The sequence below is a fragment of the Arvicanthis niloticus genome, chromosome 18, assembly GCF_011762505.2.
Source record: "Arvicanthis niloticus isolate mArvNil1 chromosome 18, mArvNil1.pat.X, whole genome shotgun sequence".
NCBI lineage: Eukaryota > Metazoa > Chordata > Mammalia > Rodentia > Muridae > Arvicanthis > Arvicanthis niloticus.
In genome coordinates this window covers 41,241,290-41,260,135 of record NC_047675.1, presented here as the reverse complement: position 1 = coordinate 41,260,135, position 18,846 = coordinate 41,241,290, and the positions used below count along the sequence as shown (strand labels likewise).

The following is an 18,846-nucleotide window of genomic DNA, read 5'->3' as shown; positions in this document are numbered from 1 at the left end:
GTGTATGCAGATGTGTGTGGATGTAGGTGTGTGTGCACACATGTGCATGCACGTGTGGAGGCCAGGCAGCAACCTCAGGGGTCAGTCCTCAGACATCATGTAATTGTTTTGTGAAACAGGGTCTCTCACTTGTCGGGTCCTCTCTCGGAATGCTAGGCTGACCGGTCAGTGAACCCTCCAAGGATTCCCCTGACTCCATTTCCCTGGTGCCGGGATTACAAGCACATGCCATCATGCCCATCCTTTTTAAAGCATGGGTTCTGAGGATCATACTCATGTCCTGGTGCCTCGAGGCAAGCGTTTTACCAACTTAGCTATCCCCCCATGCTGTGGGATGCATGTCTGAAAATGGTTAGTGAGTGCAGAATTTCTAGTTTGATCTTACTCCATTTTACATACGAAGGTCTAAAGCCACTTATGTAGCTATCAAATGCCAATGTCCTTCCAGTGGGGACCCTCCTTGTTATCCCAGTGCCTCTGAGTGAGGCACAGATAAGACAGAACAGCTCTTGGATCCATTATGTGCATCATTTTTATGTCCATTCCTGTCCACTTTCCTTACTGTTAAAACCAAGTTCCTAGTGAGACTTCTTTCTGGTTTATATCTGATAATTAGTTACACACACACACACACACACACACACACACACACACATTGTACAGACACACACACACACACACACACACATTGTACAGAGAGCTCTCATTCAGTTTTACCCAAAGAACCAGGTCAGAATATCAACATGGTGACCTTTTCCTTTCTTCAACCTTGTCCAGCTCATCCAATAGCCCCAACAAAGGCTTAACTTTCTAAATGTCAGTACCCTGCCCCAGAAGATCTCATTGGCAAAGAGTGGGCAAGCTACAGATCAGAACTCTTGGCTTCCTGATTTTTTTACTGAAGTGTTCATAGTACCTGGACTGTTCCTGCTGTCACGCCCAGGTAGTCCCTTCCTTCCCTCTCACTAGAGGCAAAACTAATGTTCCTGGAGAAGAAAATGTCATTCCTCACTTTAATTTGCTTTTCAGTGAATTTTCAAAAATCAATATTTGAATGCTCAGCCAGTAAAGTGCTTAGCATGCAAACGAGAGGGCCTGAGTTTGATCTTCAGATCCCACATAAAAGAGCCAGGCTGGCATGGTGGCTCACACTTGTAATCACAAGGCTGGCAAGGTGGAGATAGGCGAATCCCTGAGGCTTGCTGGATAGCCAGCCTAGTTTAATGAGCCCAGACCAGTGAGAAACCCTGTCTCAAAAGAACAAGCAGGGGCTGGAGAGATGGGTCAATGGTTATGATCACTTGCCGCTCTCCTAGGAGACATGCATTTGGTTCCCAGAACCCATGGAGGGCAGCTCATAACCACCTGCAATTCCAGCTCCAGGGATCTAATGCCCTCTCCTGGAGGCTGATGACACCAATATACATTTAACACTGACACACATGCATACATATAAATTTTAAAAAATTAAAATAAAGCCTTTAAGAAAACAAGGTACATGGCACCCAAGAGACAACACACGAGATTGGTTGTTCATGAAAGTTGAAATATAATATTAGAAATCTGAGCTAGGATATTTGTCTTGGAAAGAAATCTCCAGGTTCAGGAAATGGTCTTCACAGTAATTTATAAGAGCTACTTTTATATACATTATGGGTGTGTGTGTGTGTGTGTGTGTGTGTGTGTGTGTGTGCATGTGCACACGTGCATGTGAGTGCATATATGTCGATGCAATGCACATGTTTATGAAGGCCAAAGGTCAAGGTCACTTTCTCAGTCATTATTCCATTCACTCTTTGTGACAGGATTTCTCAATGAGCCTAGAGTTTGCAAGTTTGGCTAGAGGAGCTAGCCAGAAAGTCCCAATAAGCCTGTTTCTGCGTCCTCAATCCTGGGATTACAGATACTCTCCACCATTCCTGTTTCTTTTATGTGGGCTCTGAGGAATCAGACTTGAGTCTATGTTCTTGCATATCAAGCATTCTATAGATGAAGCTGTCTTCCTACCTGATTTTTTTTTTCAATCTTTAAAAGGAGCATGGTGGAGGGGGCATTTTCAGGTCAATTGGGCACAAGAAGGATCATTGTACATCCAAGCCTTCTGAGCTGTAGAATCAGATCTGACTTGTGATTATTCCCCTGTGTAATGTGGCTTCTTGGAGTCACAGAATTCCTTCAAGTCAATGGTCTTGCTCACTTGGCTCAAGACCACCCAGCCAGGTGAGACAGTCCTTGCTGACTTCCTGCAGCTGAGGCCTCCTCCACCGGACAGCACACAATCCGAGCTCCATCTGCAGGTCGAACATCCTGTGAGCTACCTCTGCCTCTTTGTGAGATTCCACAGGAGAAGCCCACCTTAACTAGGCCAAGGACAAAAGTCAAGGCCAAAGGGATACACCACAGAACACAATTCTTGCCAACATTACCTCCTGCATGCAATCTTCTGGAAAACTCTTTGAAATCCAATTCCAGAAAATTAGCTAAATAAAAACTAAGCCTGACTCACCAAATGAGAACTTGCCTACAAGTTTCCCAAACATAGATATGTCTACTGGGTATTTACAAGATTGTTGGCTAGATGCTCACAGGTACCCTGAGTGACTGATGCTCACCTCTTAAGAATGGGGGATTCAGAGTAGTGTTTTCAATAATGTTTCCCTGTGAGCACTATTCTGCAAATTGATAAGGCTTCCTTTTAATTGGATGGTGAGGCTGCATGCTCAATGCTGCATGCAAAAGGTCTTGAAAAAATGAAGTCAAAATAATACATGGACTACTGTCAATTCTAGGTTGCAGAAATCAGGTTGTCCTAGAAGATAACAAATATAGGAACCCTATCACTACCCTGTCAAGATTAAACCCAGCATCTTTCAGTCTGAAATGGAGACAAGGAATACAAGCGCTAATTTTCCCTAGACCACTCTGCAGACTGCCATTGCCCTTGAAGGTGAGATCGACTGGGCCACATCTGGAGCTGTGTGCCTGCTTGTATCTGCCATATCGTCCCTCCCCTCACCACAGATGGATGGAGGTAACACCGCACATCCTACATGCTCCACACCATTAGTCCTCCCTCACTGCCCAGCGCAGAACAACGGGCCCCAGTCTTCAGGCTGTTCATAACATTCTGACATTTTTATAGCTCCCTTGCTCTCTGCCAGGGCTGGCAGTTCCCTCAACAGGCGGAGTGAATTCCACAGACAATAGAAAGACAGCTTTCACTGCAGAGGAAGGATCAGGCGCTCTTTAACAGGCCATCAAAGAGACACCCTGCAAAATGCCTGCCTTCCAGATGAGTGGTGGGCGCCCACAAGACCGTCCTCTGACAACTGAGTTATTGCTTATTTTGTGACCACACTAAAACCTGTTGCCAGGGGGACAGAACAGCCCATCCTGATCTGGAGATATAAGTGTAAACAGAAAATGATCCCACTTCTGCCATGGCCAGGATGTCTGTTGAGGACAAAATTCTTTAATCTTGGTATTAGCTTGTCTTGTTTTTTTTTTTTTTTTTTTAAATTCCTTCCTTCCTCCCTCCCTCCCTTCTTTTCTTTCTTCCTTTCTTCTTTAAATTTCTTCTTTGATAATTTCACACACGCACTTAGCATACTGACCACTGTCACCCACTACTTTTCCCCATCTCCCTCTTGCCCCTGTCTACCCTACTACTCCCTACAGGATCTCTTTCTCACGGTCATGTCTATTTGTTTTGTATGTAATCCACTTAGTTTAACTGGGGTTGTCTGTTTCACCATGAGTTAGGCTCCTACTGGGATTAGCATAAATACAACCCAAACCAATGTTCTTTCTCTCCCAGAATTTATCAATAGCCAAGAGTCCATTAATAAGGTATAGCTTTGTGAGCCCCTCCCTGTTCCTTGTTGGACATCTAAAGGACCAGTCTTGTGTAGTCTCGAGGTTGGTAACTGCAGCATTTTGCGATCATGATCATAGTGGTTGAGACTGAATATAGAAGAAGGCGTTTGCAGCCCTCACTCTGCCTGCTCTTACATACTTCCAGTCTCTTCTGTACTGTTCCCTGAGCCTTAAAAGGGATAGGATAAATGCCTCGTTTGGGGATGATCCCTCAATTCCCACTTATTGCAAGCATCTTGGGCACCACCATTCACTGCACAAAGAGGCTTCTCTGACTGAGTCTGAGAGTAGCTTTTGCCTATGGACATAAACAGAGATTTAGTTAAATGGTAGTGAATTTCATACTTAGGTTTATGAACTCTACAGGCATGGGCTGTTAACCAGGCTTTACAGTACCAGGTATGAGTTCCTTCCTATGGAGGGAAATTAGAGAGTGGTTGGTTACCTTCACACCTCCTGTGCCACCACTGCACAGGTGAGCACTTCTTGCCCAGCAGGGTGGTTTTTTGGATCATAGAGTTCACAGCTGGGAGAAATGACTGATGTTTTATCACCCCAAGCAGCATGCACAGGAAGCTTCTAGCTTGGTCCCAGCTTGCTTCCTCTTCATCTTGCAACTAGGTATGGGGTGTGTACCGTCATGGAGAATGCTGGTTTAGAGGCTCAATTACTTTGGAACTTGCCACGATTATTCATATTTTCACTGTAGCCTGTGCACTTTTTAGTTCTAGTTACCTGTGACAGAATTTAAACAACTCTGGAAATGTTCTAAGCCCAAAGCAATTCTACTATCGAATTCAGAGAAGGACGTTGTTATCCGCTCAGAATTTCTCTTCCCTTGAAAACTCTATCAACATTATTGGATTTTTTTTTTTTATGGGTGTGAGCATGTTTATGAGCAGGTGTGTTCACCCACAAGTGCTTGCACGTGTGAAGACCAGAGTTTAATATAGGATTCCCCGCCCCCCGCCTCTCTTGCTCTCTGCCTTACTTTCTGAAAGAGGGTCTCTCAGTGACCCCGCAGTTGCTGTTTCATCTTAGACTGGCTGTTCTCTGAGCTCAGAGGATCCTCTTGCCTCTGTTCTTCCTGTTCTGGGGCTACAGACATATGTCACCACACCAGGCTTTAATGTAAATGCTGAAGAATTGGGCTCAGGGTCCCAGGCTTGCACAGTGCCACCTCACCCACTTGACTTCCTCCCCAGCTCCTGCCAATCATTGTCTTATCTAATGACCTTATTCAAGGTCTGCTGAAGAGTACAGCTGTCTCTCCAAGCATTCTTTTGCCTTCCTGACTCGGTTGTTTAAAAACTTCCCACCTGTAGAGACAGGATGGAGAATAGAACTCAAGGTTTGGGTTTATCATTTAACACAAATTGAGCAGCCAATCATAGCACACAGCGTCGGAAGGGGCTCACAGTACATGCACACAGCAGGGTTTGCTGAAGTTGGTTGTAAATGTTCAAGGTCAGTAAAACCGCCACTGAGGAAGAGAGGTGAGGAGTTGGAGAAATACACTATGCTCAATAACCTTGGTAGAAAGTCAGACTCTAGAGAGGAGCGTGCCTTTTAAATATCCCCTGGTTGAAGCCACACAGAGGTGTTGCTTGAATACAAAGCTCTGAAAGGAATTATAGAGAACTGCTTGGTTCCTTTTTTTTTTTTTAAATGAAATGATAATAATCCCCCTGATTTTGTCTTTCAGATACATTTTTTCTTCATACCTAAGTCTTCCACTCAGTTCCTATGAACCTTAAAACACATTCCATTTCTGTCAGTACCTGAGCTCAGAGATCTTTCTAAAAAATCGGTTTTGCATCCCCATCAGCTAACAGGCTGTAAGCCTCAGAGACACAGGCATGTTGTGTGACTGCTGACGTCGTTTCTTGTTTCCTATGACTCCTGCTCTCTGAAAAGCGGCAGAGCTGATACTCAGGTTGCAGGAAACGAGGGGACTAGGTATGAGAACAAATCAAAAAACATCAGCTTGCCATGCAAACCTGAGAAGCTGAGTTTGAAACCACAGTAAACAAGTGCGAATGCAGGCATGGGGAAGTGGAGACAGGTGGATCTCTGGGGGGAGAGGGGGCTCCCTGACCAGCTAGCCTTGATAAAACTTCAAGCTCCAGACAGGGAAATGCCTCATCCTACAAAATAAGCTGAGATCACGAAGGAAGAGGCTCAAAGTCAACCTCTGGGTTTCACAGACACACATCACACAGACAAATACAAATTTTTTTTTTTTAAATGTTTAAGTACGTGCACAGATACCTAGCAACATCCCAAGTTACATTTTTACCAGTAGTTTGTAAGTGTCACTTAATCAATCCCATTTCCTCCATGGCATTGTCACCCAGTCTTTGGAAGGCTTGTCTTCCACAAACTTGTCAGAGGAGACCAGGGTTCCCTCTTCCTATCATTGTTATTGCTTCAAGAGGCACATTTCCATCTGTGCCTGGGAGATGCTGCTGCTGCTGCTGTTTACAATTAGGTACCAGAACACGGCCTGTGCTCAAAAGACTTGGGGATGAATAAAGTTGAATTGTTTATGTTCTTAAACGTGTGTGTGTGTGTGTGTGTGTGTGTGTGTGCCAGATGTGGCTCATGTGTGGAGGTTACAGGACAACTTGTAGTTTTCTTCTTCTAAACCTGTGGTCCTGGGTGGGGATGGGATTGAAGTGCGCACGCACGCAGAAGTTGAGTTTCTGGGCCAGGGTATTGGTACTATTTTGTGTGTGCATTTTCATATGTGTGTAGGCATGTGGCTGAAAGCCATGGGGGCAATGTCCAATGTCCTCTTTTATCATGCTTTATGTTGTTTTTCTGTGATAAGGTCTCTTATTGCCCTGGGGCTTACCAACTTGCTTCAGCTCAGGTGGTCATTAAGTCCTAGGGACTCTGCCCATCTGTCTTCACTTCTCCCAAGTACCAGATTACAAGCAAATGCCTTGCTTTTTTAAAACATGCGTTCTGGGGCTCAAACTCAGTCCTCACCCATGTGTACCACACACTTTACAGACTAACCATCTCCTACCCTCTGATTTTTCCTCTCCATAATGATCATTGTGGCTTTATTGACTATTTATTCTCAACAACAGTTCTTCGTCTATTGCCACTGTTGGGTGTGAACATGGTATTATACACAGATGCATTTGTGTTAGAAAACTCTCAACAGCAAACAGGGAGACACATCTGAACGTTTTAACTACTTACCTGGGGAAGATCTCTCCAGCCTCCCAAAATGAATCTGAAGGCAGCCACGAAAGCCGCAAAAAGCTGAGCACTTCATATTAGAAGCCCTCCAATCTAGGCCAGCCCAGGTAGAAGTCCCCAGAACTGACCCTGAAAGGAGGGAGCAAGGAGGGGAGGGCTGTCTCAGCATACCAGGCAGACTCCCAACCAAGCCCCGGAGCTGCCAGGAAAGCCTTCAGACTCTCCCCAGAGCTTCTTACGCAGCAGAACAGTGAGCACCAGGCAGAGGCCCGCGGTCCGGCTGACCCAAACTTCAGCTGGCGCCTTTCCGTTCTCTGCATTCAGCCGGTTTTTATTTCCGCTGATACAGGGTTCCTGTACTTCTCGGCCTTGGATCCAGGTGGAAGGAGCATTCCTCACCCAGGAACTTTCCCGACATCCCTTCCCAAGACTCATGCTGCTAAGTGCCAGGCAGGCAGGTCATCTGAGGGAAGAAGGCTCATCAAGAGCTAACCCACCTGAATGCAAAACATCTGCGAGCCCCCCACCCCCACCCTGCCCCTACACACAGTAGAGGTAAAAGCCAGCCACGCAGGCAGTTGGAGACAAGTTTCTTGTCTGTAGCTACTAAGGACCAGAAAGTGTTCAGTATTGTTTGGGATTTGCAGCCTCCTTGGTACTTCAAGAAAAGCAACCACCTAACTCAAAAGCCTTATATAAATGTATTTCCTTATCATTCTCTAAAACAAAACCTTGGTGGGGAAAAAACTTAACTCCAATAACAACAGCAACAAGAAGTCATAAATTAAGGCCTGCCTATCTACCTACCTATCTATCTATCTATCTATCTATCTATCTATCATCTATCTATCTATCTATCATCTATCTATCTATTCATCTATCTAGCTATCATCTCTCTACTAACTATAAGATCACAAAGGCATTGAAAGATATAAAAGAAATTTATTTTGAAATTTATACATTTATGGAGGAAGTAAGACACAAAGAAATTTGAAAATACATTTCGAGAATAGATGAAAATATATCAGAATGTTTTAACATGGCTGTTGAGACAAGTGTGATCCTGTGTGTCTTCCTGATCCCCACCCCCCCAAGCTGAAACGCAAAGCACACAGTTTGAGTTCTCTCAGCAAAGCAGAAGTGCCTGTTGTTTCCAAGGCAAATGATTCACCAATCATTTTTAAGAATGATCTCTTTCCATAGGACTTCTTAAGTGAACCAATTGCATAAATCTCACTCCAAGGATGTAAAGGAGAAAACACGTACAGGCAAATCCTGTTTTTTTTTTACAACATGTGTGGAAAAACGAGTGTGTTGTATACACGTGACGTATGCACACATGTCCCATAAGTGTCGAGTTAGGCCAGGAGAGAATGCTGAGTGTCCTGATCGATGACTCTCTGGTTTACTTCCTTGAGACACAGTACATCACTCTACCTAGACCTAAACTGGTGGCTGGAAAGCCCCAGAAATCCTCAACCTTGGGAGCCAAAAACATTTGGGGTTATAGGCACTTGTGGCAACTCATAATTGGTTTGCCTAGGTGGTCGGGATTTGAACTTAGGGCCTCATGCCTGTGCCGTAAATACTCTCATCTGCTGAGCCATCTCCCTAGTGCCCTCAGGTTAAGACTTAATGAACTCTCTCTCTTTTTTAAATGTTTTATAAATCTCTAGAAGTAGAAAATAAATCTTGGGAGATGTGTCCAGGAAAAGGGACAAGACAATACCCAAAATGCTTTGTACACAGAGAATTGGGTCAGAGACAGATAGACTCAGAGCACAAAGTCCAACAAAAAGCCATGGCCTCAGGGTCTGATGGCTTCCTTGCTGATGACAAGGAAGACTCACATTGACAACTGGTAGTGGGAGAGGAAACCTATGTTCTATGCACAGACAGCTTTGCAAGTAAGCCCCTGGGAGAACACACTTGTAAACACTTAGGAAATGAAACCCAGTGAAAGTCGGGTCTTCTCCATCAGGATGCCCAGCATCCAATAAAACACAGATCAAAGCCAGAGAACAAAGGTCCCAGAAGACTCCTTGGGGTTAGAAACAGGGTCTCTCAGAGTTGCTATTTGCATATTCGTATTTCATCCATTCCAAGTTAGCTTTGCTTCCTTACTCAAAGATGCAGTGGGAGATGTTCCCGTAAACACAACAGCAAGAAAATAGACACTCTCTCTGATGGGTGTGGCATAAATGACATTTAATGAATGCAGACAGTTTATCAGCTATCAAGATGTGGCCCTCTGGGGACCCCCAGCTAGTGCTATGAACACAGGAGCCAATGCAAAGACATTTGTGGCATTTATTCCAGTCTGGGTACTAGATTCTGATGAGGTCACTGCCTTGCTGCACTAATGATTGGAAAGGAAGAGAAACAAGATGTTCTTCGAATACCTGGTAAAGATTTTCGACACTTCCCCACCCAAATCCTTTCTGCATACACTCACTCTGAATTTCCATGCTAATTAAAATTTTGAACTCTACCCTGCAGGGAAAAGGAAGGACAGATGTTTCTACTTTAAATAAGGAGGCTGGCTGCTAGGGAATAGCATGCATTGGTAAATATAGCTTGTGACAAGATGATGCTGAAATAACTTTGAAAGAGTAAATAGCACATAGCGTTGACAAGGCTGTAAGAGCACACACATGCTTCTGGTCAGCATGCCATCACTGAAACATACCAGTCCTGTGAGGTTTTTTTTTTGTTTGTTTGTTTGTTTTGTTTTTTTTTTTTTTTTGGGTGGGGTTCCATGTAAACCAATGCTAGGGATATGAATTCTTAAGAGGAAAAGTCTTTATGTTTAGAGATGCTGAGACTTTGGTCTAACAGTACAAACTAGACGTTCCCTGAATGTCCCATAGTAGAAACAAGGGGCCTATAAGAATAGCCCACCCAAATGATATATTAAGCATTTATTAACATCATGGAAAGAGTGGAGAAGAAAAAAAAAAACCAAGATGACTTTTGTGGGAGAAAGAAGAGAAAGGTTACAAAATCAAATGCTCAAGCCATGAGCAAAGACTCTAGAGGCAAGGGACTCTGTATTTAAATTTAGCGGTGTTGCTAGGCTTCCTTTTTCTAAGAGTTATCTTTGCTGGTGGCACCTCATTTCATGAATTCAGCTATTCAGATCAGCATTCAACAATCATATGGATCAACTGTAATGACCTTACTTAGTGTTCTGAAGTGGTTTCAGCAATGAACTGGGGTATGTTAGAAGGCATAGAGTCAATGTCTGGGGTACATAGGTATTGTTATTTTAGGGTTTGGGGTTTTGTGTGGTTTTTGTTTGTTTGTTTGTTTGTTTGTTTTTTAACATAAACTTCTAAACGTGGTGAGTATTGGTAATGGGAATTGGCAGGCACTTTGCAATCTGAGACCTTCTGGCCTAGCACTGACCTTGACAAAGCAATCAGGCCTCCTCTTCATTGAGGTTCAAAATAAAACTGCCCATCTCCACGTTCTGAAAGAGCAAAGCCACAAGCCACAGACTTCGACCATTGCCTCAGTGGCTTTCCAATTGATAAGTAGCAGCAAGGTCTCTCTCAGGCACGGATGTGGAAACCAGATGCCTTTTTGGACTTAAAGAGATGAGGACAGAGAGGAAAATGGCAGAAAATGACCAAAGAGGAGATGACTCATTCTTCTCGGTGGATGCATTCTATTGGCTTCATCAGAATGTTTGGACATCGAGTCCACCCACAGCTAAGTCCGGGCTGGGAACAGACTTATTTATAACTGGAACAGAGTTAGGGAGGAAGGCTATTTGGGTGGAACGGAAGCCAGTGTTGCTGGGTCAGTGGCAGGTATGAACGCCATTTGTAAATTTATACCAGTCACTGGCTCTCGAAGGACAGCCATGTTTCGGCCTTAGGTAGAAGGTTAGTTTTCCTTTGTGAGTAACTCACCCCTTGTCTAAATGTAATGTGCAGACATTTCTGGTTTCCAGTCAACCCATAAAACGGGCGTATAGTAGAGGATGCATGGGCTTGAAGGCAGACAGAGCCACCTTTCAGTCTTGGCCGCTACTCATTGGGCACAGGCTATGAAGAAGCTGCTTTCAGGGCCTCAGTTTTATCCCTTGAGCAAACAATGAAACAATGAGTATGGTTTGTGCAGACCCTTAACTGACTGAACAAATATCCCTAGTTCCATGGAACTTATACTATGGGAGAAGGAAAAGGATGACTGCTATCTTGTCTAATGCTATTTCGTATTTGAATGGAGAAACATGAAGGGGAGGGTAGGGTCATTGCAGTGATACCATGAACGAAGTGGCCAGACATACTATCTAATCTGAAACAGGTGACATTTGAACAGAGAGCTGAAGTCAGTGAGAGACAAACCTTTATGAGAGAAAATCATTCCCACAGAAGGAGCCGTAGACAGAAAGCTCCTGAATTGGGGGTGTGTTTGGCATGTCTGAGAGCTACAAGAAGTCTAGCGGATGTTCTACAAGAAAGGGAGAATGTGCTAGAACATAGGATGGGCAAGGCATCTGGGGTTCTAGTTGAGAGAACAACAAGGCTGTGGGGGAAATGTTTATGTCTCGCCGAAAGGAGAGCTGCCAGCTAGCTTTTGCTGTGTAACAAACAATCCTGAGATTTGAAAACTGAAAAACATTACAAATCTGTACTGTTCCTTGTAGTTCTGTGAGTGAAGTGTGGTGTTTCTTCTCCTCTGGGATGACTTAGATGGCATGGGAGGCTGAAACTAGGCTGTGAGGAGCTGAAAAGCAATAGTATTTCATATGACCAACCTAGAGGCCCAGAGATCTGTGTTATTGGCTGGCCTGAAGCTTCCATCCCAGGAGGAGGAGGAACAGTGTGACATATGAAAATCTCCACCCTTAACTTCTTTGTGTTTAATGAAAGAGTCTCTGTCATCTCACAGAGGACTCTTCTGTATCTTGCTGACCTTAAACTTTGCGTTTCAGAATGCCCCTTTGAGGAGTCTCATAAGGGGCAATGAATACCTGAAAGGCCTGGTCTTTAGGACACAGGAGTATATAAATTTACTTAAAGTCATCTCCATGTCCTTTTGCCTGGAGACCAGGGTGTAAGTGGAGAGAGTGGGTATTCTCAAGTAACTGATAATTCCAGGAACCATCCCTGGAAGTCCGAAATAATGTCTGCAAGTTAAGAATTAACTTAATTGAAGAGAAAAATCACACCATGGTCACTTTTCTCTTCTTTCTTTCTCTCACAGAAAATATGATGCTGGCATGCTTATCCCGTGAGACGACTTGGCCCACAAAGCACAAAAAAACTAAACTCAAACTCAGAGAAGAATCAAGAATGGTGTTTTCCTGGCGTCTACAAGAAGCGCTTTATTTTTCCTCTAGATTTCTTTTCTAAAAAAGAAAAAAAACAAACATTAAAAACAGAACAGAAAGATTACTGATATGAACATTCAAACAGACGATACACACTTCAGGCAACCATAGTCAAGCATGTTCTTTTATTAAGCATAGGATGGGAGGAAGCAGGGGAAGCGAACTCCGGAGGACTGAGAGGCTGGGACAGTCACTAAAGAAGTTGTTCTTGGAACTGCGTGTGAAGACTGGAGGGAACTACTTCCCTGTTTCCCACCCCAAGCATATCCCATGTATCTCAAGGATGCCTTGCCTCCATTTTTTTTTTTTTTTTTTTTTTTGCCTGCCTGTGTATCTAGGGAATGATTTGCAAACTGTAAAATGTATTTGTTATAATCTCTAGAGAATTGCTTGTGTAACTTTGGCAAAAAAGGACCATGAATAGTGCTTCAGGGACCCACCATGCTCTGCACACCATGTTCTGCTCCCCTCTGATGGCACCATAGCTTTGGTTCTGTTGGGACGAGGTACTTGAGTTTCTCTCAAGTTGACCCATGCCTGTTCAGACTTGGTAGAGAAGTATGAATCAACGGCCTGCAGGATTGAAGTCAGCATGGAGAAGTGGATATGTGCATCTCTCTTCCCTCAAGAGGAGAAAGCCAGCCTTGGGAGGCAGAGGTGGCAGAGGTGGATGTTGGGTGGGTCAAAAGGATATTAGGCTATTCTAAGGTTGATGGAGAATCGTGTGTGCTTCTACCAGGAGCAAGGGGACCTACATACTAACCATGCTTCCATTTTCAAGCAGGCCAACACCAGAAAAGCAAGCAGTCCCACAACCAACCCTGTCTTAGAAAAGGGACATCATCCCTTGAAATTCCCCACTTCCCACTGGTTCTAACCTTCTTCCATTGCTTATGCTTTCTCTTATTTACTCTCATTGTCCTGCACTGGAGGTTCAGGGCACCCAGGATGATGGGGTTGATTATGATGAGGGTCAGTGCATGGGTGGGGTTTTTCCCAACATTATGGGGCTCCAATTAGCTGGACGGACTGCCCAGTCGGTCCTGGATGAGCCTCTCGCTGAGTTCCCACAAGGCCCGGGCTGTCTCTTCACTCTGAGCCTCCTCGGATGGCAGGCAACGGCAACAGTTGTTGAAATACATGCCTCCAAGGCCCTCCAGCTCTGGGGCGACTGCACAGTAGACAGTGGTAGCAGCTCCCTGTTGCTGAAAAGCAGAGAAGAAAGAAAAGCAATTATTTTTAAAGAAATGAGTGACAAGACAATGCCATTTTGGCTATCTGGAGATTAGTGAGCCTTTCTCCACTTGGACATCAGCGTGGCAAAGGGCTCTACTCCAAGCCCAGGATCGAAAAAGTATGATGTGTGACAGCTGTGAAAAAACAAGTCTATAAACTTTGCTTGTAAAGCTGGTGTGACTTTTTACACCTCATAGAGGAAAAGGCTTGGGAAATAAAGCCACATTTCAGTATATCATGCCAGACGCCATTTCAGCACGGAGAAAGAGATGCCATACTCCCCAATACGCAAGAACAAATCCATCCGACCCTTTGACTTCTCAATACGCAATATAATTTGACATGGAGAGCTTTCTAGAACCTTCTGTGCAAAAGAATCCAACAACTCTTGATTATGGCCCGTTAAGCAGAAGGCTCAAGAGAGACTGGTGCCAGATATTTCCTGTTTCTTTGCTCAGGGTGCTTTTACGGGGCGGGATGGGTTAACAACACTGTTGCGCGCACACACACACACACACACACACACACACTCAGTCTTACATGTCCCTACGCTGATGTGTTTATTAATTCATCCAGAAAACACGTCTCTCAATGTCGTATCTGTTCCGATTTACAAGAATGTATGGCCTAAGGTGGGAGGCACATTTCCTTCCAGTCCATTTCAAACTGCAAGACTTTGGAAACAGCACTGATCTTTTCTGGAGTAACGGTTGAGGCTGTAGCTAGGGGTGTGTCTGCGGATGCGGTATCAAGTCATCCCGACTGACAGAATATTGCCAGAGATGTTATAAAGAGGGCAAGAGCTCACTTTGCTTTGCAAGCCATAATTAAAAATAATAGGCTTCTGTTCGTAGGGAGGCACAGTGAGCACAGCTCTAATTTAAAAACAGTACAGTTCATCTGCCATCCTGTGATCATTAATGGAGGAGGGGGGACAATTCCCGATAGATCAACCCATTGTCAGCTGACAGGGAGTGAGGTCACAGACAAGAACCAAAAGGTCACCACAATATGTCACCTTCAGGAAAACATTAGAAATGTTTTGCTTATGAGGGAGATGGCTTTCGGTCTCTACTCAAATGTAATCATTTTTTTTTCCCTGCCCCTACAGGGTTTAAGTTGTGTCAATTTAGACTGTCCGTGGAAGAACATCCCCCTAAATGTAGAATCAGTGGGGCCGGGGGTGCTTTGAGAACCAGGATCCCAAGAACTTACAATTTTAGCAAAGTTCTAAGAAGCCCACTTGGGTTTTCTTTGCTGCTGGTCTGTCTCTGTATTAGGACCTGTGGTCATGTATGCATAGGTCAAATGCAGCCATGTGGCCTGACTGTGGAAGAAGTGTGGAGGGGTGTGCGATGCAAACCTGAAGTCAGATAACACCTAGCCTCTTGAGACGGCTGGACAGGTCCCTCCCACCTGTCCAGGATTTGAACTTACGACTTGTGATTGGAGCATAATTGAAAAATAACAAATGGTATGTGATTTTCTGAAGTCCCTCAACATATTTGACTCTCAGACACTTCTCGCCCACCCACCTCCCCCCCCCAAAAAAAAACCAGTGACTACTTTTGATTCAATGACTTCTTTCTTAATTGATTTCCCTTTTGTGAGGTGTTACTCCGCATCACCGTTAGCTGAGCGCCAGGAGTATTTATCTAAATACCTGGCAGGCAGTAAAGTGATTCCTCTGCACTCTGTAAGGAGGACGTGGGCAGCCAGAGGGCCTCTAATAGCTAAGCAGAACACAGAGATTATCTCTCAGGTAACCCAAGCCACACAGTAGCTTGTCCTCAGGCAGAGTCCAGGTAAAGATGGAGTTCTGGATAAACTTTAGGCTGTCTCTATTGGATTTTCATTTTATTTTGTAGGTTACAAATAAAGCCACGAGTGACTAGGCACCTTGCCACAGACTTCTATGTGGTGGCTGAGAGAATCCACTCTGCTCACCTCCAAATCCATCCCTCTTCCTCCTCTTCCTTCCCTCTCCCTCCCTTCTGATTCCTTCTTCTCTTTCCCCTCCTCTTCCTCCTTTTCCTTTTCCTCTTCCTCACCCCCTCCTCTTCCTCTTTCTCTTCTTCCTCCTCCTCCCCCTCGTCCTTCTCCTCTCTGAATCATAGATGATGCTTCTCATGTCAGACAGTGGTTCTAATTTTAGAGTAGGCTGGCCTCCCACAGCCTTGCCAATCCTGAAACAAGACCAAGTCAGGCCACTCAGGAAAGTGATAACTGGAGATCTTCCAATCCTAACGTGGCACGTTGCCACTGTGGCCTTCTAAACATGATGTGGTCTGTGTGCTTGCATTGTGAAAATGGTTCTTTTGTGAAGAAATTCTGAAGTCGCCCCAATCCAGAATCAAGCTAATTTGTGGGTCACGAGCGAGATGTATTTTCCCTCGTTGGGATCTGCAAGTGACTGCAGTTGGCCTGGTCTCGTGGAAATGTACATTTAGTAACTATGCTTCAGCAGTTTTAAAAGCCCAGCGTTCTACACATGCGCACTTCAATTCTTTGCTACTGGTCTTAGGGTAGTTTACAACCCAAATTCTACTGCCAGTGCACTGAGATTTATAAAAGAACACAGTACAGGGTACAAAGGCCACCTTTGCTGCCCCAAAGACCAATTGTGTGCTTTTGGCAAAGCCTCCCTTCCTGTGCCATGCTCAGGGCCACCCGCTCTTGCTTTATCTTCTTTTCAGACACACAATTAAGTGCTGACAATATCTTGTTGGTCCCATGCCCACTACCTCATAGCCTTTCTGGAGAATTTTCTTTTCAACTGTTCCAGTGGCAACCTTTGAGTGACATCTTTATACCATCAGATGTGGCAACAGTTTAATAACAAGTTCCCACCTCGGGCTCATCAGCTTTTCAAAAGTCTGCACACCATCAGCCGGAGACAGGACCACATTAGTGAGACCTCATTAGTAAACAAGCTTGTGCCGCTGATAGAAGATAAAACATTTTTAAACTGATAAGAAAAGTTTTGGGGGTTTTGGAGGGTTTTTTTTCCCCCTTTGAGCACTTCAATCACCATCAAATGACTTTCACGCCACTTTGGGGAGGGGGGGCATCGGAACATAATTCAGAGAAGATGAAAGTGACACATAAAGGAAATAATGTTAACAACACTGGTGTAATATTTGAAGGTATGACTTACCATTTGTCAACATTGCTTTACTGATCCACGGTGATAAAATAATAACTGGTTGACATATGAAGACTGTCAGGAGCTGTGGGTTCTCCCAGAATTGTGTGTGTGTGTGTGTGTGTGTGTGTGTGTGTGTGTGTGTATCTCCTCCAGAACAATTTGCCAGGTTGCTCACAGTCACTCAGTGGCAGAAGTTGGGGAAGTGGCACCTTCAACTCACAACGATGCCCACTGGGCTAAAGCACTGATGGCCCAGGACGGAGAGTATATGGAAAGCCTAGTAGAATTTTTAATCACACTCCAATGGCATCTGGGTTCTAGTCAAACATTTGCGAGTGACCAGAGTTGAACTGTGCCATCGGTTGTTACTATGTTTGTAAAAAATGCTCGGGGTTCTTGTTTGGGGGTTAAACTGAGAACATTTTGCTAATAGATATTTATCAATCTCTATAGGAAGTCATTTTTCAGGTCCCATCTTTCACTTCAGAAACCTGGATCACAGACAGGGGCTGCTGTTGGTTGCTGAGACCCTGAGTTTTAAAGGGGCCACATCCTTCCAAAAATCCTTTGGTGGGATGAAACTGTTAAGTAGCTGCCTTCCATCAACATTTATTTGATAATGGCTGGCCATCAATTTGTAGCTGTCAGCACAGACTACAAATGGATATTGAGTCCTTTGAAGAAAAAGGTGCAAAGGTTTCTGATAAACAAAACATGCTAAAAAAAAAAAAAAAAAAAAAAAAAAAAAACCCAACAACCACATATTGATATCTGTGATGCATTACTTAGTGTTGTGATAGAATGCCCATGTTCTGATAAGAACACGAGTTACACAATTAATTTATCGTTCAAGATAATATGCATGCTCATTTAAAAGGAAGAATAGGTCCCCTTCTTGAAGTAGGTGTAACAATGCATTTAAAAAATTCGCATGATATCATGGCATATCTATATTCAAAGACTTGAAAGAGCAGAAGATGTTTGAAGATTGCTTTATTACAGACATATCCACACCAGGACATCGCACAGCAAATGCTGAATTAATCAATTTATGCAAAAAAATAGATTCAGGAAAGGGAACACACCATGCAAGCTAGATTAGGCCTGGAGCCCCAAGGGCAGGGGAGGCAGGCAGCTCTTGAGAAGTGGGCCGTGACTACAGGGATGGATTGGACCTGCTGAGCTGCAAGGGGAAGGTTAGGCAAAGAGGAAAGATGGGTGCATCTTCAGACCCTCAGAGCTTTCATTGCAACTCATCTGGGGTCTCGTAGGCATAGAATATACTTTACAAATGTGAAGCAACTGGCTATATGGATAGACCACGCTGAGTGGAATGATCAGTCAGTCACAAAGCTGTAGTAGTGACAAGCATCTTACTACCCTCTCGCTCTCCCTCTCCTTGTAACAACACTCCTGCAAGAGAGTTTCTAAGACTTCTATCTGAAATATGCAACACTGTATTCTGGAGTTCATCTCCAAAGGTCTTGGTGCTTGGGACACAGCTGTTCCCACAATTAATAATTTCAAGCTCCGGTTTACAAGGCAAAAACAAAACAGACAAAACCAAGCTGTTCTAAGGGGTGCTGTGTCCGTACTTACTATCCAAGAACAGTATTGTCAGTGGACAAATTGACTTCCTATCCCAGCCTGTTCCACCTGTCCATAAATTGAAGTAGTGCAGGAAGGAGGCACACACACCTCTCTGACAAGTGACCAAAATGACAGAATGTCACAGCTACCCATATGACCAAATGTGCTTAGGAATAAGCAGCCATGTTCCACCACAATGAAAGAGAACAAACAGCCCTGGCCTCCAGTGAGTTTCAGCCAATAATGACCATGCCAGTAGCTGTGATGGCAAGCATGCATTGAGAGGTGACTATCTGGCAGGTGCTGGCAGATAGCTTCATCAGCATCACCTTTTAATCCTCATGCTGTCCTCACGCCAGGGACAACTAGCTTCCTCATTTTTATAGACCCACATAAATTCAAAAGACACAGTGACAGTCACAGATTAACAGACGCAGAA

General features: G+C 44.2%; 1 protein-coding gene across 4 annotated transcripts in view; it reads right to left on the bottom strand.

The window, feature by feature from the left end:
- Positions 1-12,537: 12,537 nt before the first annotated feature.
- The window catches only part of Wwox (WW domain containing oxidoreductase), a 902,911-nt gene continuing 896,602 nt past the window's right edge, over positions 12,538-18,846 (bottom strand). For 2 of the 4 annotated variants that reach the window (XM_034522390.2, XM_076915932.1), the window contains one exon: positions 12,538-13,638. In XM_034522390.2, the coding sequence (XP_034378281.1) occupies positions 13,450-13,638 (189 nt within the window). In that variant the 3' untranslated portion in view covers positions 12,538-13,449. The remainder of the gene's footprint in view (positions 13,639-18,846) is intronic. The other 2 variants (XM_076915921.1, XM_076915923.1) reach the window with 1 other exon arrangement.